The sequence below is a fragment of the Tinamus guttatus genome, unplaced genomic scaffold (assembly GCF_059628265.1).
Source record: "Tinamus guttatus ecotype Peru unplaced genomic scaffold, ASM5962826v1 Tinamus_guttatus_pri_ptg000355l, whole genome shotgun sequence".
Classification (NCBI taxonomy): domain Eukaryota; kingdom Metazoa; phylum Chordata; class Aves; order Tinamiformes; family Tinamidae; genus Tinamus; species Tinamus guttatus.
The window spans coordinates 1,439,982-1,467,737 of record NW_028288889.1 but is presented as its reverse complement, the minus strand read 5'-3'; the positions used below and the strand labels follow the sequence as shown (position 1 = coordinate 1,467,737).

The window sequence follows — 27,756 nt, the reverse complement described above, 5'->3', positions numbered from 1 at the left end:
TATGAAAGCAAAAAACATACATCTTATTTCTTCACACGTCAAGTCATCTTTAGCAAACCCATTCATAACTTCTATCAACACATCTGACAGAGCACAAAGCAGCACTGACAGCCAGCATGTGCTGAGAACTGCAGTAACAGACAGGAGATGTAAAAACAAATCCTAACTGCTTATGGTTTTTGAAGGAAAACAAAAACTTATAAACAAGGTCAAAGGAGTGAGCACAAGATTAGACTCTAGGACTGAATTTATTGCTCACTTAGCTCCTCCACAGAAAGCCAAGGAAATTTATATAAAAGCAGAGACTATGAACTTTTTAAAAAAATAATAATATATTTGTCAAAGAACATAAAACCAAATTTCACTTTTACCTTAGAATTGGGGTTTTTTAAGGCAAATCCTCTGTACCATCCTGCGAAGAAATAACATTTTTTTTTAAAGCATTTAAATCATTTCCATGTGTCAAAGAGATTTCATCTTTTCCCTTTGAACAGATAGGCTATTACATAATTTTGTCAGATTGGAGTCATTAGTGGACTCACCATATATTCCCCGTTACTTTCAGGAATTTTCTCTATTACCTTGCATCTTAAATATATCTAACGTGCAATATAGATTTATTTTGCACTGGACAACACTCCTCATAAAAGGGGAAATGGTTCATATTCCCCATAATATTTACAAATCATTTCTGGACTTCATGATCCATCAGCCACATTACTAAACAAAATTCATAACATACCTGATTCAAAATCTCAGATCCGAAACCTTTTGTAATGGAAAAATGTTATAAGAAGATTAAGAGTTTATAATCCTGATGTTAACCAAACAAAAAAAACACCCATATCATCTTAAGTGATCAAAAAAATTACAGAGAAACCTCAGGTAATATATTAAAAAATGCACTAGGAAAGAAATGAAGCTTCTTTTCCCTTACTCTAGGAACAGACATTTGTTAAAATCATACTAGTGGTCTCTATCTCAGAACAGAGGCAGAGAAACATTTTTACACTTCTGTAAGATTTTGTGACTTTGTAAACTTTTTTTTTTGTGACTTGTGTTTTCTAAACCTGTGACTTCGCGTGAATTTGAAAGGTGCCCATTGGAAGCAGGCATCTCTGGGATATTGCTTGAAAGCAGAAGAATCACACTGAGAATTCCTTGTTGTTTTAACTCTGGCAATTAAATAGAAAAAAATAAATAAAAAGGATGAATCACCAAAAAGCACCTGGGGCTTTTGAATTCCCTTGAATTGCAAAAAAAAAAAAAAAAAAAAAAAAAAAAGTAGACTGGAATGTATTCTACTGTTGACTTTTAAAAAAGGTATTCATTTAAAAAATAACTGATCAGTAATGGGACTCAAATTAACAGTATATAAGACTTCACTATGGCTAGAATTTCCATCTGGGAACTTACCATCACATTTCTCTAATATTTGAACGGTGTCGCCAATCTCCAGTGATAGGCCATGTGGGACTGTCCCTCGAAAACCAGCTATTACTAAAAAAAAGATATTAGGTTTCAATTAATTACACCACTAAAATATAAATCAAGAATACTCTTATTATTAAAAATAGCATATTAACAAGGGAAATTAAATGCTAGAACAGACAAGCTCACCAAAACCTAAGAAGCCATGGAAAGGACCAGAGACTAAGGAATTTTTTAAGGTTAAAAATACGGACTTACTAAAACCATTTACTGACCTACTATCTGTGAATGAAGAGCTTGTACTGGCAAACACTGTTAGCTAGTTGTACCTACCCAGAAGAACAGAAAGGGTGTTACTCCAGATATTCAGACTAACCCAGGTCTGCTAACTGAAAGCGCCAGCGCTTGTGTTGCTATCTACACCACTGACCTGTCACGGCAGGGAAAGAGCCCATTTCACATCACCTCAGTGGGTGCTACAGACCCACATAAAACCTCCATCTAACCCCAAACAGATGGGAATGGCTGGCAGTTGGCAAACAACAAACGGCACTGCCGGGGGAGCCACTAAAAGACGCCTGGTGCTGACCCTGCACCTCCCAGACCCAAAAAGCCCGGTGAGGAGGGCAGCGCACGCCCAGAGCTGCAGAAAGGCCCTTCCCACCTGAGGCAAAACTGCCTCGAGCAAAACACCCACCGGGCTGCGTCCAAATGCTCCTCAGGTTTGAAGCCGTATATTCTTACTGTTAAAAGAACAGCCAGCCAATTTAGAAACTAAACATAATAAAAAAAAAAACCCACTCGAAATGCCTATTTCTGCAAGCATTAGGAGAAAATAAAACAGGCATGAATTCAAATAAATCAAATCTTCAACTCTTGTATTTGAAATCCTGAATTAAAATACTCCCTGATTCAGGGCAGACCATGGTAGTAAGTGAAAGCGAGCTGATTCTCTGCACTGTAATATTATTTTGGAGCTTAACTTTGAAGCTGAAGAAGCAAACTGTGTTGTACCAATGTCAGCAGGTCACGAAACAGAAAAATTGCCCAGCTGCCAAGCTATCGCCTTGCTCCTATCAAGTACCAACCAATCTAGATGTGCAAAGAAAACAGAAATCTCACAGGGAAGAAAAAAAAATCACTCAGCAACAAGAGAACAAATTTTCCTACTTGAAAAGCAAAAAGGAAACCACATGGGCACAGATGTACCTGTAAAGCAATCACATTTCCCTGGGGACTGAAATACTTTGAGCTGCAGCTGCTAGGTTAACCTCCATCTCAGCAGCTCTGGTCTCCTGCCTGCAGCCTGTCCCCCGCGCAGGCCCTGACTACCTGCGGTCACAACAGAAGGGGCCACCCGCCTGCCTGCCCTTGTCTGGGTGGACTCAGCCCTCAGCAGGCAGGTAAATTTAAAATTAGTCTGTGAATCTGCAGCAGAAAGTTCCAGCACACACGAGCCGAGGAAGAGGAGATGGTTTAAACCAGAGTTCGGGGTAGTCTTGCACATGCAGCGGCCCAGGGAAGGCACCCGATGGCCTTCCCTTTTAGTCCGGCTTTGAAATGTAGTATGAAATGTGTTTCTGCAGGAAGGGTAAATACTGACAAGGATACAAATTAGCCACCACAAATGTGCAGATCTTAGGTTTCTCTGGAAACGAAGACTATTCAAAAAAAAAAAAAAAAACTGCTTTCAAGCAGTTTGACAGTTTTTTTTGTTTTTTGTTTTTTTTTTAATACTATCAATACGGTCAAACTCAGCTGTAAAACCAACATCAATTTTTAAAAATTGTGCTTCGCCTGCATAGAAATAAGTATTTTGCAATGACCTAGATGAAGAGACAGAGGCCCCTTCAGCAATTTTGCTGATGATAAAGAACTGGAAGGAAGGGCAGACACCCCGGAGGGCTGCGCTGCCACTCAGAGGGACCTGGCCAAGCTGGAAAGATAAGGTAAGAAGAACCCTGCTCTTTAGCTTGTCAGGCCCCAGCCTGTATTGGTGTCTGAAGAGCTTCTCTGCAGAGAAGCACCTGGGAGGCCTGGCGGACAACAGACCGACCATGAGCCAGCAACACGCTCTGTGGCCAAGAAGGCCAATTTATGGATGCATTAGGAAGAGTGTTGTCAGCAGGTCTAGGGAGATGATCCTCCCCCTCTAATCAGCCCTGCTGAGGCCATATCTGGAGTACGGTGTCCAGTTATGGGTTCCCCAGTAGCAGAGGTCCACGGAGCCACTGGAAAGTGTCCAGGGTAGAGCTATGAAGATGATGAGGGGATGGCGCATCTACACTATGAGGAGAGGCGGAGAGAGCTGGGCCTGTTCAGCCTGGAGAAGAGACGGCTGAGAGGGGATCTAATCAGTGTGGGTAAGGGCCTTACAGGAAGGCAGCAGGAGAAGCGGGCCACACTCTTCAGTGGTGGCCAGTGACAGGACAAGAGGCAACAGTCACAGACTGAAGCACAGGAAGTTCTGCCTGAACACGAGGAAAATTCAAATACAGATTGTATTGATCTTCAAATTATATTAACAGCACTGCAATAGGAGGTGTCGTTCACATCACCTTGCTTGCCTGCAAGAACAGCACATCATGAAACCTGCCAAACTAGCACCCATCGCCTTACAATCAACAAAATGTAAAGAGTAGCACTAGCACACAAAATGAAACCAAGCCTTTGTAACATTTGTGAGAAGTTTTATTTTTAAACCACATGCAATAAAAACAGGCAACATTTTTTTCCTTATGAGACAATATATCCTGTTATACTGTTACGATCTGACTTTGCTGTGACATTCAATCTCTATTACTGTGTTATTAGACTTGTTAGAAAGATTTTTTTCTTTCAGTGGGAAGCTTCAGCATTAAAAACATTTTAGGACAGAAAAAAAAAAGAATATGGACACAGTAGAAAAGAGCTAGAACCCATTTTAGATCACACGTAGGGAACAAAAAAAAAATCTTGAAATATCTTCTAAAAGGAAAACCTGCAGAGTCCAAGGGAAGGAGAATTGAGGACACCACGAAGGTGGCACATTCCTTGACTGTGCTCCCATACTGCTGGCCTGCCCTGCAGAGAGGCCTCGTTCCTTGATTGGATTCAGGACATGCAGACCCCGTTCTTCAGCAAAGCCTCTCAGATGAGAAGTGCACCAGGAAGCAGTAGAGAATTGAGAGCAAGGCACAGGAATCTACAGATGAATGACTACGCACAGGAAAACCAACTTACTACAAAATTGTTTATATTGGTAATTTTCTACTAAATCCCTCAAGTCATGTTACAGAATTCGGACCAAGATTTAAGGCGGCTATACTTTTGTTCCCTCTCTGTGGTTCATATGTATGTATTTAAGTAGACTATAGGGAAGATGATAACGAAGTTTCAGAAGGAGCCACTTCAGTTCTAACGGGGAAGACCTTGGAGGTCAGTGATTCAGTGGGGACAGAGGAGTCGCAACCAAGCTGCAATACGGATCTGATGAATGGAACTGCCCTCCCTCTCCTCCCGCGGCCACACAGCTCTGCAACACGACCCACGTCCACGAGGCTCTTCCTCACGCTGGCAGCCAGTATACAGTCAGTCACTCGGCAGCAGCTGTGGCTTAAGGTGTCCTTCACCAAACTGAAGAAGTCGCTATACATGATACCCACAGAACTGACTGCATATATATAAACACATATATCTACTTACATATATACATACACACAATAGTTGCACACACCAAATAAATACACACCATGTTCATTTTTTCACCTTTTGCTTTTCTAAAGAACTTAATATTATTATGAAAAAAATATGCATTACTTGCAATTAGTAAAATATCTTTAAAATCTAACATGCAAGTGTTACAAAGAAGCATTTGAGACTCAAACATGAGGCTCTTTATTTTCCAAAACGAAATATCCCCCTGACAAAGGGTGCAAAGCAATATAGTTCTCATGATGACTGCTTGATGTGCATTTAAATCAATTCCATCACCAAGAAGCAACTAAACTGATAAAAAGCTGGACACAAGGACATAAAGGAATCAACAGCTGTAGAGGCAGAAACTACCACTACCCTGGAGATAAGCATTTGTAGTACAATATCAAGTTCAGGTTTCACATAATTGAAGAAGAGGGGAGGAGAAGAAAAAAGAGGAGTAACAGCCTGGAAAACTTGGACAGCTTTTATAATTACTTGGCCATATAAAAATACACTGGTAAATAATTACCTTGGATGATGGGAACACTCTATGGTTTCAACAGAGAACAAGCTAGTTATATTCTTAAAAATTTTATGCCTGGACTAGGTGGAAGTGTGCAGACAAGAACTAATGAGGTGGACATTGTTGCTCCTCTCCTCCTGACAAATGACCAGGAGCTATTATTGATTCCAGATATTATCTGCTATAATTGAAGTCAGGGCTGCTCTGCAGCAAAAGCACTTTTTAAGGTTTTTATTCTGTCATTCCTTCACCAGATAAGAGTTTCATGCACAACTCTTATGGCTTTAATATTCCAAGGGGTTTCTTTTCTATTCACCAACAGGAAAAAAATAATCAGAAAAGCTGAAATAAATGTAATCGGGGGCCTCTAGCAATAAAAAGCCAGCTTTACGTTTAATCCAAGTATTTCTTCAATGTTGCATATTTTGTTTATGGTAGAAAACCAAGCTGATTTTATGCAGTTGCTCTTTAATTGATGCATAAACCAGTACAGGCTTTAGCTTTGAGTAAACCTCTGATTCAGTGGTTTACCATTGCAAAAATGCAAATAACCTATCCATTGATAAGCTCTTATGGATAGCAAATACAATAGGCATCTGGCACTCTAAGCAGCTGCAGAAAATACAACATTAATTTGAAGGAGCAGGACATGGTAACAGTCAGCTAAGCACATGCACCTGCTAAACCAGACCTGCTAAACCACACACCATTCTCCCTGCAAAATTTTGAAGCTATCAGCCCCTAGTAACCTTGTCTAACCAGGCTTTGAACCCATCTTCATGCTGGTGTCCACAGACTCCCAAGGCAAATAACTTCCCAGTTTAATTATTCTCCATAGTGGGGAAGAGAGGAGTGTTCTTTTATGCCTGCTTCTTTTATGACCCTTTATTTTATTTTAAACACTTTTATTTTAAAACACTTTATTTTATGGCCCAGTGTTCTTGGGGGAAGCCCTGAAGAAGCATTCCCAAGCCATCTTCCTTGCCCTGTCCTACAAGCAGCTGCTCAGCTGCAGGCATTGAGGAGAAAAGGCTTCATCCTGCAAAGAGGCTGAAGGTGCCTCATCCACCGCTTCAGGTTTCTAGACAAGGTAGAACTTTTAGACGCAGCAACCCCCATGGACAGACTCTGCTAATGCAGGATGGCCAGAGTTTAGTGTGCAGAGCCTTCACACATAACAATCTTTATCTACATATGGATTGATCTGGATGGCGTGGTCTGATAATATAGCTATAGGTCATGCTTCCAGTGGAGTCATCAATGCAGTCATCTGTTCATTCATGCACTACTACCTGCCCTGGGAGGCTTGCTGCTAACTAAAAACAAGCTAATAAAAGCAGTGACAGAAGTGGAAAGGGAAAAAAAAATCTAATGCCATTTCAATGGACACAATCTATAAGACTGTTAGTCTCAATACAGAAATGATCTTTAAACCTCTCACACATCACTGAGGACAAACACCCCCAAATTACACCCCCAAATTAATATAAAAAGGAAAAATGAAAGTTCCCTCGCCTACAATAAGTACACCACAATTACAACGATCCAACACAGCTCCAGAGGATGACAGTCGAGGACTCCTAAGGGGCTTCTGAATACCCTGCATGCTGCTCATGGAGAACACAGCGATGTCCTGATGGACACAAGGACTTGCAGGCTGCAAGGTAGGCAGATTCACACGGTTCCCCAGAGGGACATTCCTGTGCAAGACACACATGGACCAGCAAAGCTGCCAGGTCTACTCTCCTTCCCAAAATAATCAAAATTAATAAAGCTTCGACAGAATTTGTGGCCTCTAATAGAATTGAGAGAATTAAATTTTACCAATGCCCCTGTGTCTTTAATACTTTAATAACTAATAACTAATACTTTATCACTTTAACTACAACTAGTTCAGGATACCCTAAAAATATCAACACTGCAAACATTTCCTATTAACTATAGTATTTGATTGCTCTTAAAAGATGAGTTTTCTCAAATACGAAAACTGACAGGATTGCTATTCAGTCTATTTCACCTTGAGGTGAAAACATCTCAAGGCCCTTCTAAAAAAGTATTAAAGTGCACACCCATGGCCAAGATAAAGCAGTACCATGCCTACAGAATCATGAACTTTCATACACGTGTTCTCTGACTACTGGTAAAACACAAACAAAAAAAAATCAATACACTAATGCTACTTACTGCAACTGCTACTTACCTACATGGATGAGGCAAATAACCAGGTCTGGAAGACACAAAGCACAGACAGCAGGGGCAAAGAGCCCTCTTGATTGCCTGTTAGTATTTGAATTTAGCGTGGTTATCACTATTGGATCTGTTTTTAAGCCTGTCCAAGAAACATAGGGCTAGTTTAATAAAGATAAACAACTCAGCGCACAAACATGCATCAAACATTCTTCAACCAGCATCTCAGCTAACGGGAGGTAACTCAACCATCTGGTCAATGATAGTTTCATCAGTTCCCCCAACATTCGCAAAAGTTTTCACAGAATCACAGAATGGTTGAGGTTGGAAGCAACCTGCAGAGATCATCTAGTCCAATCCCCCTGCTCCAGCAGGGAAACTCAGAGTACATGGCACAAGGTGGCATCCAGGCGGATTTGGAAGACCTCCAGAGAAGGAGACTCCACAACCTCTCTAGGCAGCCTGTTCCAGGGCTCTGTCACCCTCACAGTACAAAAGTTCTTCCTCATATGGAGGTGGAACTTCCTGTGTTTCAATTTGCTCCCATCCCTTGTTCTGTCACTGGCCACCTCTGAGAAGAGTTTGGCCCCATCCTCCCTACATTCTCCCCTCAGTTACTTATACATATTGATCAGATCTCCTCTCAATCTTATCTTCTCCAGGCTAAACAGGCTCAGCTCACTTAGTCTTTCCTCATAAGATAGATGTTTGAGTCCCTTAAATCATCTTCATGACTCTCCCCTGGACTCTCTCTAGAAGCTCAATGTCCTTCTTGTCCTGAGGAGACCAGAACTGTTCCCAGTACTCCAGGTGCAGCCTCACCAGAGCTGAGTACAGGGGCAGGATCCCCTCCCTCAACCTGCTGGCAACACTCCTCCTGATGCAGGCCAGGATCCCATTGGCCTTCTGGGCCAGGAGGGCACATTGCTGGCTCAGGGTTAACTTGTTGTCAACCAGGAGTCCCAAATCCCTCTCCACAGAGCTGCTTTCCAGCAGGTCAACCCGTAATCTGTACTGGTGCCAGGGGTTAGTCCTCCCCAAGTGCAGGACCCTGCACTTGTCCTTGTTAAACCTTATGAGGTTCCTCTCTGCCCAACTCTCCAACCTGTCCAGATCCCCCCAAATGGCAGCACAGCCCTGTGAGGGTGTTTTGCCAGCCCTTTCCTCTGGGTACCCTAGTTATCGAGCACTTCAACTATTTGAGCACTAACAAAGCAGCAAGTACTAGTTTTCTGGCGCACCTACTGGCTGCTGAAAGCGGAAATGGAAGACTTCAGCTTGTGCCACAGTGTCTACCTGTTCTTGCAGGTATTTCATTTCACCAATAGCAATTACTATCCTATTAAGGAGTTAGTTACGCCCTTTCCACTTCTTGTACTTTCACTACCTGTATGACTACCTTAAAAAACAAACAAAATAAACAAAAAAGATCTAAGAAAAAAAAATCTAGCACACTTCAGAGTAGGACGATACAGCTCCTCACCAAGAGTTTCCTTCCTTAGCCCAGAGGAGGAAACGAAAAACCTGCAAGAGCCAGGTGAAGACTAGGTGAGGTAAACTCAGCTCCAGCAGTTACAGAGTTCCTGCCTTCAATCAAGCTGTAACGAAGGAGCTAATTTACACCCAGTTCCACTCCCTCGTGATCACGTGCAGAGCTTCAGCGCAGAGCGACTGCTGCAGTCGGGCTGCCGCACTGAATAATGAGTGCGGACACAGTGCCATCCTCCTCGGTTACTTGGAAACAGCAACAGCTTAAAAATCCAGCTAATACAAAGGAGAAAGTGGAAAAATTAGACTCGGTTAATGACATTATGAGAACAACCTTCTACAGTTAAAAATAACTATGCTTTTAACTCTGACTTTTATTAAAGACTAAGTAATTTCAAACTTTGTTCAGTAAATTGCCGTAATTTTTAGTAGCATAGTCATGGAAAAAGTTATTTCGATGCAACTTTAACTTGAAAATGTCTTCAGGTTTTTCCTATAGCTTTCTAGGAACCAATATTTTTGATTAAAATCAGAGCGAGTTTCCTTGCTACTTCCTGGAAGTGTCAGATATGGCAAAGACAGGACGCTAACGTGTTTGCAGCACGAGGGTGTCTGAGGTCCAGGGGAGCTGACAACCTGTGATAACAGGCATCAGGTCTCAGACCACCATTCCTTGCATTTTGGATCTCATTAAAGGATAATGTGGTGCTCACCAAAACTTTCCATAGATTAGAGACTCATAGGTACACATGATTTTAAAACAAAATCATGGGGTGATATTCTTGTATATGGTGGTAGGCTGCATGGCTTTCTGTCATAGGCCTCCTCAGACAAAAGAATGCAGAAAAATAGATGTCTCTCACCAATATGGACACAGGAGAGATTTTCCAGAACACGCAAACATTTTTCAGAGTAATAATGTACTACAGTGATCATTTAAAAGTAGGAATAGGTATGTCCAGGCAATTTCATGCTGATGGTGTGACAGTAGGTAGAGTCCACAGCCTGGTGACTCCATCGTTCTCCTCCTTCCCAAAGAACCTTAGAGGCCAATGTCCTGCTGTGAATTTGGGGGGCCCTCTGACAGACTGACTGCAGTACCATGGCACAGCCCGTGCTCTGCAGAGCTGTAACCTCATGAAGGCCAAGGACAGCGAGAGGGCTGTGCCAGCAGCACTGGGCTTTGCCGGAGCCATGCGGGGAGGACGCAGCTTAACGGCAGTGCGGTAGCCAAGAAATTCCAGGGGTTTCATAGCCACTTCTCCCCTTGGAATTCCACTCTTTTCTGCCACTTAAGTAATAAACAGTAATCAAGAATGCCAAGAAAACAAAGCATTCCTCTCCTCTCAACTGTTTCATTATAAAATTACCACAGATGTTACCATTTTACTGCTAGGAGCCTTTTATTTATTGTGTCTTTAATGTCTGTCCAATCTTCTCTATCCTATTTTATAACCTGAGATTATTCTGTTTTTGTGGACCTTAATTATACTTACATTGCATATTTTTAAAAACATGGTTTTAATCGTGAGTAGTCATTTCTTCAGTAATGAAGCAAATAAAAACCCTAACGATTTATGTCACAAGTAAATCATTTAAAATGGCATTAAAAATTAGCAATAATTGTGAGCCTCATAGCCAGCCATACAGGTCATCCAAATATCTTTACTTACGAAGCCAGCAACACTAAACTCCTGAAAGGCTGCACAGTTGGGCAAGGTGTGGAATTAATTAAGCACCGCTAAGGAAGACAGTGATTATAAAGCACCTGCAAGTACCCTGTATGCACACGCTCTGCTCTTGAATGAGGCTTATCTTTCTCCATCGAGTATAACTGACAGATGTTACCAACTCACTGCAAATACGGCTGCCTTGACTGATGAGGCAAAAACACTTTCTGCTGTGAAATTCCTCAAAGACCACAGGAGGAAAGTTTAAACATCTAACTCTCCCATAAGACGGTTTACGAGAGGTGTACGTAGCTGCAGTGGTTAGAAATAACCTTGTCATTTTTTCGGTCTAATTCAGTAGTTCAGCCGGCAGATCTGGATGCCGTTAGCGCCACCGAGTTTCATCACTAATCCGTAACCTCTGTAAGGTTAATAATTTCAGGGATACTTGAAGTAATCCCACAAGTATCTTAAAATGTATTACCAAATGGAAATTGTAACTAGCGTATATCCTTACTGCTTTTCCTCCTAATGAAAGCTTTGAAAAAAGCCACTTGGGTATATATAATTTATGTGCAACCGTGCTGCACGCTTTTGGAAGTGCAATTGTGTAATTGTCTTGACAAATCTGAACCTTCACATTCTACTTACACTTGCTTAAAAATTACGTGAAAATTAGGAGTGCAGAGAGTTTAGATTCAGTTGGCTATTCATAAAAGCACACCAAAGCATTCAAAAGAATATCTAAAAAGTACATATTGCAAACTATGACTATGGAGATAGCTGATCGGTGGTGCGCGGTGCTGGTAGGTGGGAAGGACGGGAAGGCAGAGAGCAGAGGAAGCATGAGCAAACAGGCCTCTTGAAATGCTTATTCTACTGCTCAGCACTGCCTGCAAATAGGCACCTTTTGACATATGAGTACTTCAAGTAAAAGGGTCATTTCGTTGGTTGAGAGTGTTTAACACATGGGGGAATCAATAAAAATAATGGCCATTGTAACAGTAGGATCCTTAGCTATTCCTCTAGAGACTCTTCAGAAACCCAGGAATAAGTTTTGGGATACCTTAGGTGAAGGAAATCGTGGAAAACAGTGAAACAGTGAAGTATTCTTAAGCAAATTAGTGCTGTGTGACACAGGCCATTATCTTGCAGCATGAAATGCTGTCTGAGCAAAACTAGCCTATGACAGGCAACTGGAGTTTTTGTTACTATGGAGTAGTAGAAAATCCCCGTGCTAGCCCACATCACCCAGGAGGCCAGGCCAGATGTGCAGCCTATGAACCCCTCTGTGGCTCATGCCGCAGTAACAAACACGGCACGGACTTCCTTCGCAGTGAACAGAGGTACTAAATTCAATAGCAAGGGAGCTGCCAAATGAAATTTAAAGGGGGCTTACGTGAGCGGGGAGTGAGAAGCAAAGCATAAGAAAGCCAAAGCTAATGGCAAAGGAAGAGCTTCTCAGCGCCCGCTGCCATGGAAGGGCAGGGGCCATTCCCAAGGAAGGGCTGCAACCAAACTGGGAGCCACAGAGGCAGACTCGAGCACAGGCCCTATAACCCATCGAGAGGGCCATCTCATTAGCACAGACAGCTCGTGTAATTATTAACCTGATTTAATTTGGTTTTTTTATGCCAATTTTTTCCCCTTGCAATTAATAGCCTCCTGGGGTTCCAGATAGGATGGAGGCCTCCTGGGATTCATGCAGCACGTGAGGTAAGGAGAGGACGAAGCTGCACTTCCCTCCCACAGCTCCAGTACTAGGGAAAACCTTCAATGAAATCGTGGAACTATCACACAGAACCACCCTTGCAAAAAGAAATTCTAGAAATAAGTAAAACATTTTTAATGCAAATGAATATTTTCTGCATGATAAACCTTGGTGATCATAGCTGTATTGTTAAGTATGTGGTTAAACAAATTATTCAGTCAGGTAATGGAGTGTGAACTGATCTTCTCCACTGCACAGCCATAAAAAACATAGAACATCTGCCCTCAGAAATTCGTTCCCCATTTATTCATTCTTTTGTTCAAATGCCCCTAAAAAAGGGATATTAATTCAGAAACTAATTGGCAGTGGTAAAGCATCAGTATCTTATCACTGTTGCTTTAATTAAAAAAAAAAAAAAAAAAAGCTGCCACAAATGCCTTCTCATTGTGCTGTATTTGCTTGGACAAAATTGTTCTGCCCACAGAGGAAGAAGGAACCTGAGCCATGATTGCTGCAAGCTGCCCAGGGAATTCTTTGCATCATATTTTCTGCTCTGCTGTAAGCCCTTTAAAGTAACATTTTGCAAAGCAAAATATACTTGTTAAATATTGATAAAATCATTCACCACAGCTAAATACCTATTCTTTCCCCTATTTTTGGCTTCTGACTAGAAGGCACCACGCCTGGGGCAAGTCCAGCTTTCCATACGTGGGGCACCAAGAGACACTTGGCCCCAGAAGAGCCCACACAACCTCTTTCCCATGTGCTCTTCCACACCAGGGACTGCAAATCATTTCCTAGTGCACCAGGGCAAGCTTAGTTCTTATTACCAAGGGCTAACGGCCACTCTCGAAATGCCTGGTGAGGGACCTGACACAAAGGCCGGATCCCCATTGCTGGAAAACACTGTGCTAGAAGAACCAGAGGAGGCGCTGCTTAGAGAAGGATGGATGGGATGATCAGAGACATGCATCATTTTCCACTGCAGTAAGGAGCTGGGATTAGAAAAGAGATTTAACTGACAAGATAGGACAGAGGTACACAAATCGAGAATGACATGGGAAAGTGATCAGGGAATTATTATTCCCTAATTCTCACAGCATAACAACTTAACGGAAGGAATGGTCTGGCAGCAAGCAATGTCATGTCCACCAGAGACAATTCTAGCCAAGGCAGATCACTATCAAGGATACCATGAATGTCAAGAGTTTCTTAAAAGAGATTGTGCATATGATAAAATAGGGTCCTGCTACCACCTCTGGCCTAGGAAATCCGAGCATCATGGTTAAAATCTGTATTTTCCCTGTATTTTTTCTGTGTTTTCTCACATTCTTTCCCAATGGAAGATTAATGGATACATCTGTGGCTCACTCCAGCTTGGAAGCTGTTCAGTTCTCAGGCTCAACCGAACTGCCTCTAATGAAGATCTCAAACTCAGTGATGATGCATGGTGTGGAGAGGGATTAAGTTAGATAATTAGCAGGTGCAAGGATGTTTTTAAAATAGAATGAAAGAGGTTTTTTGGACTGACAAGATGAATGGTATTTCTACTATATGGGTTTTTAAGACTTTTGAAAATAATTAAAAGAATCAGCTCCTAAGAGCCGAACGAAGTACAGCACCTGGGGATGGCTAGGCACAAACATGCTTTAAAAACCCAAAGCACCTTTTCCCAGTCACATCTAAATTAAAACCAGTCACATGAATTAATACTTTTGCACATTCCCTTCTACCTCTCAAAAATATGTTTCAGTCCTCCGAATCTAAGTAGCCAAGATATCAATTCAAAAGTGGAATCCCTGGAAACAACATACAAGCATGAAAGAAAGTTTGGCATTTGGTTATGAAGCTTTTGAATCACATCCTAACCCTACACATTAATTAAAACTCTTACAGGTTTGCAAAATGGAGACAACACCTAACTTGCAAAAGATCTGCTCTTCACAACAAGAGGTTGAAGAGAACAAATCAAGGACAACGTTATTTTTACAGGAAAGGAAAGTATTCATAACCTAATAAATACTTAACCTGCAAAAGGAAGTGGAAAGTAAGAGGCAGACTGAAGTTTGTCACATTGCTTTTAATTTCCCTAAACAATATGAATTTAGTACATTCAACTCAAATGTCAAACACACGGTTTGTTAACTCCAAAAAAGAGGTAGTAATTTTTTCTCCTTGACCAGGATTGTCTAAAAGCTCAGCCAGCAACCACTGCCAGGCTTGCGCTGAAACTCGGTAGCGCCAGTGGCAGCGTGTTGAGAGAAGCGGTCACTGCGCTCGCGGTGCGGAGAGAGACGGTCACTGCGCTCATGGTGCAGAGAGGGTCACTGCGCTCACGGGCCGCTTTGGTGGTCGGTGGTGCCAGAGGGAGATCCCGTTATGTGACCAGCACGGCCCTAGCTGATCCTGCAAGGCCTGCGCGTGGGCCACAGCAATATCACAGAAGGGAAGTCACGCACGAGCCCAGGCGGTGCACTGTAGTGTTATGACTTCTCATGCTTATGTTTTCTCAAACACATGGAAATGAGATGATTTTATGCCTTCAGTCTCCAAAAGAATTTAAGGTGTCAAGCATGCCATACATCTCATGAAATCTGCAGCCTTTGTACTTCATCTGGATTAGGCAAGAAGAGACAAACTGAATTTTTTCACAAAACTTTGCTACTATTTTACCTTTTTGCTGCTATAGAAAAACAGTTTGCCTGTGAAAGTTTGGTGTGTTTATTTTCCCCTGCCTTATTATGTTTACTGTTTCAATTCTTCCCCCACCATTTTCCTTTTTAAGGAATGAAACCAAGGCCAGCATGAGCATTTAACAAGCAACTGACAGTAATATGAGTGATCAAAGAGTGGAGTGATGGAGGCATTAGAATTAAAAGTTAAACTGATGAAATCTTAGACCGGAGTCTTTTTAAGAGAGCGAGGACAAACACAGAAAGGGCTTTACAGAACAAGTGCAGAGATTGGTCTCCATTGCACTGAAAAACTAAACTGATGTTAATGGAATTACTCTAAACTAGTGGGAGCACATGCACAATTGAGAGTAAAATATCGTCTTAAAGACTTGACTTTGCACTTGCTTTGTCCAGGCAGGCTTTTGAGCTATGAACATAACTACATCAGGACTAGGGATTTACATAAAATATTCAGGGTTGACCTGGTTTCATCAACACCGGCCCTATTTAAAATTCACATGTAAAGAAAGCAGAATTATGTGGTAGGGCACTACTCAGGCTTTTATTTTGAGAGGAGGAATTGTTTAGAAATATATAGTAGTAACACTGAATGAGAAAAATAATTCGTAGGTTTGACTCTCTTTCATAAACAAAAGGCTTTCTAAATATTATTTTACAATGCAGAACTCTAGCCCATTTTTCTAAGTTATAACAGTATTAACATACAGATAGAAAGATAGAAAAGTAAAGGCACTCCTGAGCTTGGTCTCCACAGAGGTGATCAGGACAATGCCCTGACAGGGCCTGTGTATACGCTTGGCCCAGCACAGGCAGGTATTTGGATCCACCCGGATCTAGTAACGTAAAGCTGATTGCCACGACGCTGCCTGGGAATCTGCAGATGCGATATTTTGCCAGCAATAACTCTGCAACTTAAAGCCCTCAAAACAGGGCACCATTCTCTTCATAAGGAAAGGAAGGGAGAAATTGAACCAAAGTCTTGGTCTGAGTCTGGCTGCAAGTGACTATGCGCTACTGCCAGGGAAATGCAGTGGTAATGGAAGCAGCAGCGCTGCTCGGCCTGTGCTGCAGCCTGCAGTATTCACTGCATTCCTAAGCTTGTCATAAGACTCTCAAGTAGGTCACAACAAGCTTAAAATTTGACAGAAAGCAAAGTCTGAGGGGGTGATATTATGCAAATCACCTTGCTTAAAAAGTTGATGCGTCTTTTTCCTTTCCACGATTTTGGCCAAGCCTGAACTACAAAAACGGTCCATTTTCTCTGGAAATGGAGAAATATCTGTACATACACATTAAAAGCAAGTATTTAGTGACAACCCGTAGCCTTTAGACCACTTCTAATTGATCTAGAATTCTTATGGTATTTATTTTGTCTTAAGTAGTGATTTATTGCTGGTGGGTATTATCTTAAATGTTATGATTAGAAAGTATTAGGAAGGCTGAATATATTAAATTTAAATCCTAATTCAAAATACACATACTTTTATAAACGAGGGGTTTTGAGGGGAGCAGGGGAAGAGAAATGATACTTTTAGATTTCAGGTTTAATGCTGAATTTAATCCAACTTCTCCATAGAAATATTTCATGCCAAAAAAGTCAACCAATCCTCAATAAAATGATGCAAACTTCTGCAAGTTAAGGACAGAAAAAAAAATACTTATGGGAAAAATTTGTAAATAAAATTACACTCAGAATCATAACTAAAATGTGAGATTGTACTGCACCGACACGGCAACTTCAATATGGCATTTTTAAGTTTAAAGAAAATGAGGCAGGGAAGAAGTGTTAAGGCTTTTTATGCACTGAAGGGAGCAATAATGGGGAGAAATCCTTGGGAAACACATACACATGCTTACAAATCTTTAAAAGCCTTTCCATAATCTTTTTATGGATAGATAACTGCAAACATATCAGCAAAGTCTGGGTCTCTGCATGGGACTTGAGAGATCACAAGCCACCCTGGCAAACCAGCACTGGCAAATCTTAATCCCTAATCAGAGACCAGAAGATTCATCTCTATAAACCATTAAACAAGTAGCAGATGGACATTATTTTGGGATTACATTCAGCATTTTGAAGGTGAAGGCCCTTTCTGGCTAAACCATCAGTACTCCTTCCTATTTTTGGAGTATTATTTCTTATTTCTTATTTAGGCACAGACCCAAAAGAGACAAGAGTCAGCACCTCATACTGAGTAGCTCAGGGCTTCAGCATGAGCCACCTGATACTCGTTACTGCATGGGAAGACTCAAGGTGCTGTGATTTGCCATAGCAAAAGCTCTGCATTTGGCATAAGCCCAGTGATGGAGGGAGAGCACAACCACCAGCATCCACAACTGCCAAAACAGCCACTCAACTGACTGGTTGTATCTGCAGTTGTACAAAGCCACAACCTCACAGCAAACTGTGTAGCCAAAAGCATCTGTAAGTGCACAAACAGAGCAACTAAGGCGAGAAAATAATACTCTGCCATGGCAGAGGAAAATAATTGGCTGATACAAGTGCAGTGTGACCAAACATTGAGAGGAGACCAAAAATTGAGCCAATGTATATCCTAAAAACTAATTAGCAACCAATTTAAACCATTGCAGTGCTCCAGTCAGCTAGTACCTTGAGAGGGTTCTTTGCGGGGGGTTGAAGCACGCCTGCAGAGTCGGGGTCAGGCAGCGCTCGAGGCCAGCACGCCAGGAGAGGGGCCCTGCCAAAGGCCGGCCTGCAGCGGCACTGCCCTCCCCGAGCGCTCTCGCTCTGGCCATGAATCCCATTGAGGAAGGGAGATGGGAAATCTGCTCTTTCGAGACACCAGCACCAGGGCCAGAATAACCCATCCAGTCTCCAGGGATTCATTCAAGCTGACGTCAAAGGCCCTACACTCTCCCATAGACTCATTCCCCAACCACGGCCACAGTTTCACTGTTATTTTTGAAGGACGTGCACAAGGCCAGAGGGATACTCTGATAAACACAGACTTTTTTTCCTTCAGGGTGAATAGAAGCGGTAGCCAAGACATTCACTTTTCCATGCCACGTGTGGGAACACTCTTCTCCTCCACGGAGGACCCTATGTGAGCACCTACATGGCTGCAGGGGGGACGAAGCTCCACCTTGGCGACTCGAGGGCACCGTTGTAAACACCCTGCTGCCATTCCCACGAGGCACCCCGAAAAGCTGAACCAACTACGTTGTAACTGTCTTTTACATTTTTTAATGACAAAATAAAAACAAACAAAATTGTTAGTATCTTAGTGCCAGAAGATCACAGTGTGTTTCTTCAATTACATTCCCCCCTTCTCCCCACATACCCTTTTCTCAGTGTGTCCTAGTTAAGTTTGTCACATGGTGTGATAAATTTTGAACATGACTGAACCAAATACACTGCCATAAATGTAACCAAGTTAGCTGCACAACCCCAAAATATATATATTTTTTGCAAACTGAAAAAAAAAAAGGAAAAAAAAATGCAGCTTCCCTAGGGATCAGGCCAGACATGCCAGAGCAAATTATAAGTATATGTGGCCCAGAACAAATATCCCAGCAATGTCCAGACTAATGATTACAAAATAATTAACTACTTCATCTTAAGGGACAGCTATCAATAGCTTTAAAAAGTTTAGAAAGAAAGAAAGAAAAAAAAAGGAATAGGAATCAACCTCTGGAGTGTCTGCTGATTCAGTTAAATGGAGCTCAAGGCCTTTTCATATCTAGAAATCTAATCAAAGCATCTGAACAGCCAGCTAGCCAAAAACATGAATCTCTGTAATCACTATTTTTTTTTCCTTTCATTTAATGGACCAACAACAGGACATCATTCTTGATTAATATCCCTGGATTAATCAAAAGGTACGGTCCATTCTGCTAGAATTCATGCCCGCGTTCAAAGAAGCCCACATGAGATCAAGTTACTAAAGCTACCAAAGGAAAGATAATACCCACCAGCAATAAATCACTACTAAGACGTGGCCACTGGTATAATGAGCTATTTAATGCTCTAGGAAGCCAGGATTTGCTGGAAGAATAGAGAAATGGGGAATTCCTCACTACCTCATTCAGGAAGCACAGAGTTCCTCCCTGCATAAAAAAGGACCAAGACATCAAACCTGAAGGAAACTGTGAACCACTTCGGTGCATCATTATCACCAGGCCTCAGAAAAACCCAACCTCCCCAAGAAGACATACATTTAAATGTATTACACCATACATTTAAATGTGTGTACACCATACTACCATACATTTAAATGTGTGTACACCATACTACCATAGTTGCTTAAAAACTACAGGCAACTACAGTGTATCCAGCCCACCACACACTCGTTAGAAAAATGTCTTCATTGCAGTGAGAACTAGTACAAACTCCGACCAAACACCTGCAGCATCGATCAAGGGTAGAGGCCTGGGAGGTACAAAGAAGTATTTAACATAAAGAAAAAAAAATATGTACTTACTCAAAAGAAAACAAGACACAAGGAAGGTTAAAGGTGCTTTCTTCACTTCTCAAAATGCCCAAGACTTCCACAAAAAAAAGCAATGGCATTGAGCATAAGTAGAGCCTCAGAAATAGCTCCATGCATAGAGCAATCTGTTACAAAATTGGAAAAACAAAGTGGCAAATGTTTATCTATCTGAGGCTTGAACAGACATGTACCAATCTAGATTTGTCTTTTCAACAGCCAGGCAACACCTCCAGGATCCCAGTGCCAGGCATCAGCACCTGCATGAGGAGTGCACAGCTTGGCCCCCAGGGTGCTCCTGAAAGCCTGCACAAATGCTCAGGAGACCCATACAGGAGAAGAGATTCACACACAAGTTTTTTTTTTTTTTTTTCAGTTATTCCCCAAATTGTTTCCCAAATTGCCTTCATACAAAGGAAAAGCTCCATTTTCCTTTTTTTCTGCTTTTGACTAGCGCATTCTGATGCCCTCAGGCTAGCTGTTATACTCACAGAGGACTTCATCAGGTTTCCATCTGAGGATGAAAAGCATTTTTACAAATGTTAAGGCAATCCCTTGCTACACTCCCTTGACGAGGTGAGCACCCTTTTTGCCACACAGAAAATCAGCAACGTTTAACACGTGCCAAGTTCCTGGCGTTGCTGTTACCTCACGGTCTGAGGGCAGCTGGTGAACAGCGTCGCCAAGGGCGACCATCTCAACTCCCAAAGGAAAGGCCACCCCTTCCACAAGTTTTCTCTCCATTCTCCATTAAAAAAAGATTTCTTCAAACGTTTCATGCTTAGTTTCCAACATCCCATCATTGGTTAGTTTGTGTTTGTAAAGGCAAGTTAGATGCATATTTGATTCTTTTTCCTCAGCTAGAAAATTTAAGTTTCAATTCCCAGTTTCACAACTTACACAACTACAACTTAACCACAGCAGCAGTTCATATAATTTACTTATTCAAGATGACAATAAAAATATTATTCTGTTCTTAATAAAATCATATGTCTTCTAAAGGAAAGATTTTCATGCGTACTAAATATTCTTACTCCAAAGACTGGGGTTTTCATCCACACTGAACTTTGTTTTGCAGCATTGTTTTTTTCCATAGCTTACCAAAATTAACACCAATTGAGAATTAATCTATGTGCATGTCAGTACAGTATTCTTACTGAAGCAGTTCAGATATTTTAACATTTCTGGAAAAAAAATGTTAATTACATTATAGCCCTTGTAGTAGCTTAATCTTTCGAATGCACATTTTTGAAATGTGTTATGCTATCCTCAAACACAAATGTGAAACTGTAAAATAACCATGGCGTATTTCCATGTATACCATCTGTACCAGGCTTTCAGTGTCAGGGATGCAATAACTGCTATATATTTACTGCTACCAGTAAAGTATTCTTTACCATAGTTTCCTTTTGTGGCTGCTTTTGTCTACATCACTTACAAGCTTTTAAAGAGATGTGCTTGTGGGATATTCAGTGGAGAGAGATACATCAAGACAGGGCCATTAGCACATGTAGGGAGCTGAGGCTGAAGCAGAAAGACTGCAGAGAAAAAGAAGAGGGAAAAGTTTACAGGTGTGAAGAACGGAGAGAAAAAACTTAAAGGAGACAGACCCCCTTCTCCTCCTTTACCAGAACCCTTATGAAGCCCTACACTTTTATATCTGGATTCTGACAGGATATGAGGGGAAAAAAATCACCGTGAGGCAATCAGGCACTGGAGAAGGTTGCCCAGAAATATTGTGTAGTCTCCCCAACTTGATGTTTTCAAGACTCTTATCTGGATAAAGTCCCAAGTGAGCTGGTGTGTAACAGATTTGGATGGAGTGATTTGGAGCAGCTTCCCCTGTCAGGGTCCTTCCAGCCTGAACCCTCCGATCTGTTGTCTGATTTATTTTGAGTTCTCAAGTTGAATTTGTGAATACAGTCCTGAACCACGTGTGGAGAGAAAGGATAAACCACTTATCAGGCAAATGCTGAAGAGTCATTTTACTGTGTTTACAGCCGTCTTGCCTTTCATCGTGCAATTATGGGTAATCTGCTTGATGTTCAAATGGGAGGAGGGAGAAGATTATTCAGTAGTCTCATGAAATTCTTTCCTCTCAAAGCCATATAATTGTACACTTTTGTACCCAGATCAGATGAGACTACAGTGAGCACAACTGCTATCTAAATGAAGCCAGAGACAAGGCTAACAAAGCCCGAAGCTCCGATGCTCTCCGTAGGAGCCCTGCCTTGACTGCCTCTGCCCTGCACTCACGCGGAGGAGGAGGGACCTTGCTGGGCCACGAGGATGGGCAGCCCTCCTGCATCTTGCTCAAGGGCATCTACACGAGTTGCTGTCCCTGCTCCTGGCGAGAGTACCGGCATCCACAGCAACAAGGACGTAACAACTACTAGAACGCTGAAGGCTGGCTAGGAAATCATGAAGATAAGCCCATGGCAAATCCTCCTTAAGTAAGTCCAAACTCAGGGGCAGAAAGGTATTCTGGGGAGAAAAAGATAGCTTAAAATAAAGCACATGTTATTTACATCCACACATTCCTGTATATACTGCACTACAAAACTAGTCACACATTATGCTTAAAGTAAAAAGACATAATTAAAAATAATGTAACTAAAATAAAAATTTTGAGAATCGATTTTGGCATCAGGATAAGACTGAAAGTGAGAAGCAAATAATGATCAGCTTCAAAAAAATTGAGTTCCATTTACAGATAAAAAAAATCATAGATAGATGTTTCTAAGAAACATGCACATGCTCTGAATTAACCCAAAACAAGCCTAAGTACAGATTTTTTTAAAAAAAAGAAAAACAAACTTGAAAGGTGGATAAAATCATTCCTATTTTAAAAGCAGAAGACTGAGTGACAAAGGCAGACAAGCAGCACGCAGCAGGGCCAAAACCAGACATCTGGGCTCCAGATTTCCAGCTATGCATGATAACCAAGCAGAAGCATCTTTCATGTCACTGTATCATGGCACACTTTTAACTCTCTCTCTCCTCTGCAAAAATAAAATTAAAATAAAACACCGTAAGATGGACAGCACCTATCATCTCAGAGAGAGGAGTGGAAAAAAAAAGGCAGAGAAGAGAATGACTACCCCTTCAAAACTAGTAACAAATTTAGAACAGCAAACATGTACATTTATATATATATATATATACACACATATACATATATATGTGTGTGTGTGTGAGTGGAAGGCAGAGGCTCCTCCATTTTTCCTTTTATTGGGCACATGTACATGCCCAGTTTGCTTCAGGAAGGGGCTGTGCCTGGGGAGGCTGAAAAATTAAGGCTACCAGCCCTTTCACTATCAGACTGACCAAAAATGGTCCTATTAAATATTATGCTTATTTATATTTCTTTAAGCCCCACCATCATACATTCAGCAGTCTGTACCCACTAAACACTAGAAACAACATCACAGGCATAATAAGTTGTTTCCCATGAGGTTGAACACTTTATGCTAATAAAAAAATCTTCAGAACACCAAATAACGCTACTTTTTAAAAAGACTGACTTGTGTGTGTGTGAACACATCTGTGTCCAGAAGTCTGAAAAAAAATTAAAAGCAAGTCTTACTTTCCCTTCAACCCAAATTACTCCACTGTGAAAAATTAACTTTCTAGGTCTGCATTTTAGGAGAGCAATAGTTAGAAATAAAAAGCATCTATTAGGTCATTAGCAGATTCATCTACCAAGGCAAAATTAGATCTTATAGTACACAATAGTGTTTTATTGAGTCCAGTTAAAATGTCAGTCAATAGCACTTTCCAGGGATGATTGATCACATAGATCCCCCTGGAAAGAGCTGTGCAGTTCAGCCCAAATTTTCTTTGTTTAGTTTCTTCTCTGCAGTGATAAGGTAAAACTCTGTTTTTTACTCTTTGTAGTACCTTAAATATTTATTTTCACAGAGGTTCATGCTGCCATCCAACTTGCAGTGATGATCATGGCTTCACAACCCTTCACAGCCTCCAGCTGAAATATCCCCTCCTACTTACCCACCACCCACCCATGCATGTACTTTATTCTGAAACGAAGCTCCTAAGAACTGCACAACTCCTGGCACTTCTCACTGCGTCAGTCCTATCCAATACTAATTCAATACAAAGTCTCCAAAGCAGAATATACTTCTAGAGGCCATCATTTCACAGGACACGAATCTTGGAATGAGCAGCAGTAAGCAGTTATGAGGAGAGAGAAAACAGGTCGAGGAACAGAGGAGCTCTGCAGTCCTCAGATACAGGAAAGAGAGCAAATGACAAAGTAGGATAGGGTTTATGAAACCAGGTTCATGACAAGTCCTGGATGTTTGGTGGCACCTCTCCAGCAAGCGGATTTCAGAGGTGACTACCACAGCATAGTCCCTCTGTGGTGTCCATCACGTGGCAAAACCAAAAAAAAAAAGTGATGAAAACCAATTTGTGCATTTATTCAAGACAAACCCGTTGCAGGTCAAGATGCATTGGCAGGCAACATTCGAGACTTGTTCCATCCCCAATTCACGCCGAAAACCATAGATCTAACTTACTAAGATAGGCCTTAAGCAAAGCGCCAACTGCCTGGGAAGATGCAGACTGATCCATTGTGGCATTGCATAAAATCTGAAGGAGAAAAATCTGGGAAGCATTTGGCATTCACGTTTTAGTCCTCTCACCTAGTCCCCCCACCAGTCTCCAGATCACCAGAAGATTGACCATTATCTGCAGCCCCCGCCTGAGACACAGCTCTGCGGAGGGGGTTTCTCTAGCCAATGGTAATATCTATGCAGTAAATCATTTTTATTTCATTTATCTGGTGCAATAACCTCCAGTGTCTCAATTAGGATTACTTCACAATATTGGAAGTCTTATGTTCCCAGACATTATCTCATAGAAAAGAAATAAAACAGAAAAAAAGACAATGGAGCGTAGGAGAAAGAAGAGATTATTTACTGCAGTTACATCTGTGTGTGCTGTCACAGCACTTAGCTGAGTGGAACCTGCATCTTTAACTGCAAATAGCACCACTAAAACAAGAAGTAATAAAAGGACTTCTGCTCCTCTTGGTCCTCTCTGCATAAACAGCCACAAGCAAATTATGTTTCTAATATTAAAGAAATTTATTTTGGATAACCTAGTGTACCTGTTCCAGACAGAAAGCGTCCTTACCTTTAACATTACTTGCCTCTGTGGACAAGCCTGATGGAGAGAGTTTTCCCTAAGTTGGAATACAAAGTCTACAAAAAAAAAACCCTAATGCACTATACCAAATAAGGGTTAGAAATAATTTGCTCGTTATGGGAAAGAGAAGAAGGGAAAGATTACACATATATTTGCTCTCCTCTGAACATTTAAATACCTCAGTAACGCAGCTTTCTTCAATGCTTAGGAGCATTTGTCACTAAGAAATTACAGTGCCATTTTCTGCCACTACCAAAGTAAACTTTTTGCATTCTCAAGGAGCTTTCTATATCAAGCAAGTCTAGCACAGAGGCTGACAGAGAAGCAGAGTTTACCTGAGCTGCAAATATTGGAAAAGGCTTTCTATTATTCAAATTTCCGGCAAATAGAAATGGGTACGGACCTGCACAATAACCAGGAAAACAAAAGACATAGGTATATTAGCCTAGATTTTTTTTTAAAATACATTGCTTTCAAAATATGAAAGTAATTAGTTTCTATTAAGTAATTAAGCAGAAGCATTCCACTGGAAAACAGAGGATACGCATCCTGCTGAATGCCCAGCAAGCATCTTGAGGATGATGAGGCGATGTTCACACCTTTGACACTGTCCCTCACAACATCCTCCTGGGCAAGCTCCAGAAGTGTGGGATAGATGAGTGGACAGTGAGGTGGATTAGGAACTGGCTGGATGGCAGGGCCCAGAGAGTGGTGATCAGCGGTGCAGAGTCTAGTTGGAGGCCTGTAGCTAGCGGGGTCCCCCAGGGTCAGTCCTTGGTCCAGTCCTGTTCAATTTATTCATCAATGACCTGGATGAAGGCACAGAGTGCTCCCTCAGCAAGTTTGCTGATGACACGAAACTGGGAGGAGTAGCTGATACCCCAGAGGGCTGCGCTGCCATCCAGAGGGACCTGGACAGACTGGACAACTGGGCGGTGAAAAACCTCATGCAATTCAACAAGGCCAAGTGCAAGGTTCTGCACCTGGGGAGGAATAACCCCAGACACCAGTACAGGCTGGGGACCGACCTTCTGGAGAGCAGCTCTGCAGAGAGGGACCTGGGTGTCATGGTGGACGACAAGTTGACCATGAGGCAGCAGTGTGCCCTCGTGGCCAAGAAGGCCAATGGGATCCTGGGGTGCATTAAGAAGAGCATCTCCAACAGGTTGAGGGAGGTGATCCTGCCCCTCTACTCAGCCCTGGTGAGGCCACATCTGGAGTATTGTGTCCAGTTCCTGGGCTCCACAGTACAAGAGGGATGTGGAGCTGCTGGAGAGAGTCCAGCGCAGGGCCACAAGGATGATCAGGGGCCTGGAACATCTGCCCTACGAGGAGAGGCTGAGGGAGCTGGGCCTGTTCAGCCTGGAGAAGAGAAGGCTGAGAGGGGATCTGATCAGTGTCTATAAGTACCTCAGGGGAGGGAGTGCAGAGGATGGTGCTGGTCTCTTTTCAGTGGTGGCCATGATAGAGCTAGAGGTAATGGCCACAAACTGAAGCACCAAAAGTTCCACAGGAACTTAAGGAAAAATTTTTTAACAGTGAGGGTGACAGAGCACTGGAACAGGCTGCCCAGAGAGGTTGTAGAGTCTCCTTCTCTGGAGATCTTCAAAACCCACTTGGATGCGGTCCTGTGCCACGTGCTCTAGGTGACCCTGCGTGTGCAGGGGGGTTGGACTAGATGATCTCTAGAGGTCCCTTCCAACCCTAAGCATTCTATATTTCTATGATTCTATGATGTCCTCCATGCTCCCACTGCGCAACATGTAAGTGAGCATGTGAGATACCACTGAACTCCAAGGCTGCCACTTTCTATGCCAGAGTCCTGGGGAAGCCCTAGCAACCTCGAGGACCTTCCCAGCAGCAGCGGGTCTGACACGCTGCACGCACAGCAGCATAGACGGCTGGGTTTGCTCAAAGTGAAGCTCGCGAGGGAAGGGCAGGGGCCAGTCAATAGCCCCATGCCCGGAGTGGTGGCCCAGCTGAACCCTGCCCTGCTTCCCGGTGGAACCAGGGCAGCCCGACCACGAGCCCAGCTGCCAGGCCCTTGCGTGAGGCCACCCAGTGCGCACAAAGGTCCTCCTTGCCTCTTGCCAAGCTAAAACTCCAGCAATCACTCCACTCAAAATCCGCCCTTGAATGCAAAAATACAGAAGCTTAAATACCTGATGAGCACCACAGTAACTCAGACAGGCTCTAGGCACTCATTTCTCTATTTAACAACACCCAGCTACACATACCTGATTTTCAGTGGCATATGATAAAGGAAAGAGTAAGATTGGCAAGCCCATTCTTCAATAACAGATGCACACAGCAGCAGTCTTGTTATCTGCAGGTTACTATTCCACATCACTACTGCTTTGAGTCCATTCGGGATATAGCATCCTTATAATACTTTCCAAATGCCTTTCAAATACTCTCAAAATGCCTAGCATTACCTAAGCAAAAAGGCCTGCTTGTGCATCATGCCCACAGTCATGGCATATTTCAGCAAATTCAATAATTTAACACACTAAAAGAGTAAAACTCTTTAGAGAACAGCCCGTTTTCAAGTAAAAAACTAGCATATATACATCTTACGTATTTGTCAGTAGTTCATATGCAAGGCACTAGAGGCATGCAAAAAGGAGATTAATCTTTTTCTCAGAAGCGTTATGGGGCTCACAAATATGCCGTAATGTCAATCGCTCCTAAATTGTGGTCTGCATGCCACTGATGGAACAGGAGACCAGGAATAGTGGTATTCCCAAATAACAGC

At 42.2% G+C, this 27,756-nt stretch overlaps 1 protein-coding gene across 1 annotated transcript in view; it reads right to left on the bottom strand.

Moving 5' to 3' along the window:
• DOCK4 (dedicator of cytokinesis 4) overlaps positions 1–27,756 on the bottom strand; it is a 218,055-nt gene that overhangs the window by 138,453 nt on the left and 51,846 nt on the right. Inside the window, exons 2-3 of the mRNA XM_088529928.1 lie at positions 1,417–1,500; positions 372–412 (exon numbers count right to left, since the gene is read on the bottom strand). Coding sequence (XP_088386054.1) covers positions 372–412; positions 1,417–1,500 — 125 coding nt within the window. The remainder of the gene's footprint in view (positions 1–371; positions 413–1,416; positions 1,501–27,756) is intronic.